The 366-nt window shown below is 45.6% G+C and overlaps 1 gene segment (V, D, J or C); it reads left to right on the forward strand.

The window, feature by feature from the left end:
- Positions 1 to 14: 14 nt before the first annotated feature.
- LOC106512123 (Ig kappa chain V-IV region-like) lies at positions 15 to 360 on the forward strand (the record flags this gene model as incomplete). The annotated part of the segment is given in 1 exon segment: positions 15 to 360. A coding segment is annotated over 1 exon segment (346 nt), but the record flags the coding sequence as incomplete, so codon positions are not given.
- Positions 361 to 366: the final 6 nt, after the last annotated feature.

Raw genomic sequence — 366 nt, forward strand, 5'->3', positions numbered from 1 at the left:
ATGTGTCCCTCTGAAAAACCATCAAGCTGCTTTATGTTTCTGTCTCTGTGTCCTCAGAGTCCAGAGGACAGGTCACTGTGACTCAGTCTGCAGCAGTGAGCTCTGCTGTTGGACGATCTGTCACCATCAGCTGTAAAACCAGTCCCAGGGTTTATACGTTTTTCAACACTCATGATTTATCCTGGTACCAACAGAAAGATGGACAAACTCCTAAACTCCTCGTTTATGGTGCCAGCACTCGAGAATCAGGGACTCCAGATCGTTTTACAGGCAGAGGATCAGACTCTGACTTCAGTCTGACCATCAGTAATATTCAGGCTGAAGATGCTGCAGTTTATTACTGTCAGAGTTATAACAGTGGTGATG

This window comes from Austrofundulus limnaeus, unplaced genomic scaffold (genome assembly GCF_001266775.1).
Source record: "Austrofundulus limnaeus strain Quisiro unplaced genomic scaffold, Austrofundulus_limnaeus-1.0 Scaffold4399, whole genome shotgun sequence".
Taxonomy (NCBI): domain Eukaryota; kingdom Metazoa; phylum Chordata; class Actinopteri; order Cyprinodontiformes; family Rivulidae; genus Austrofundulus; species Austrofundulus limnaeus.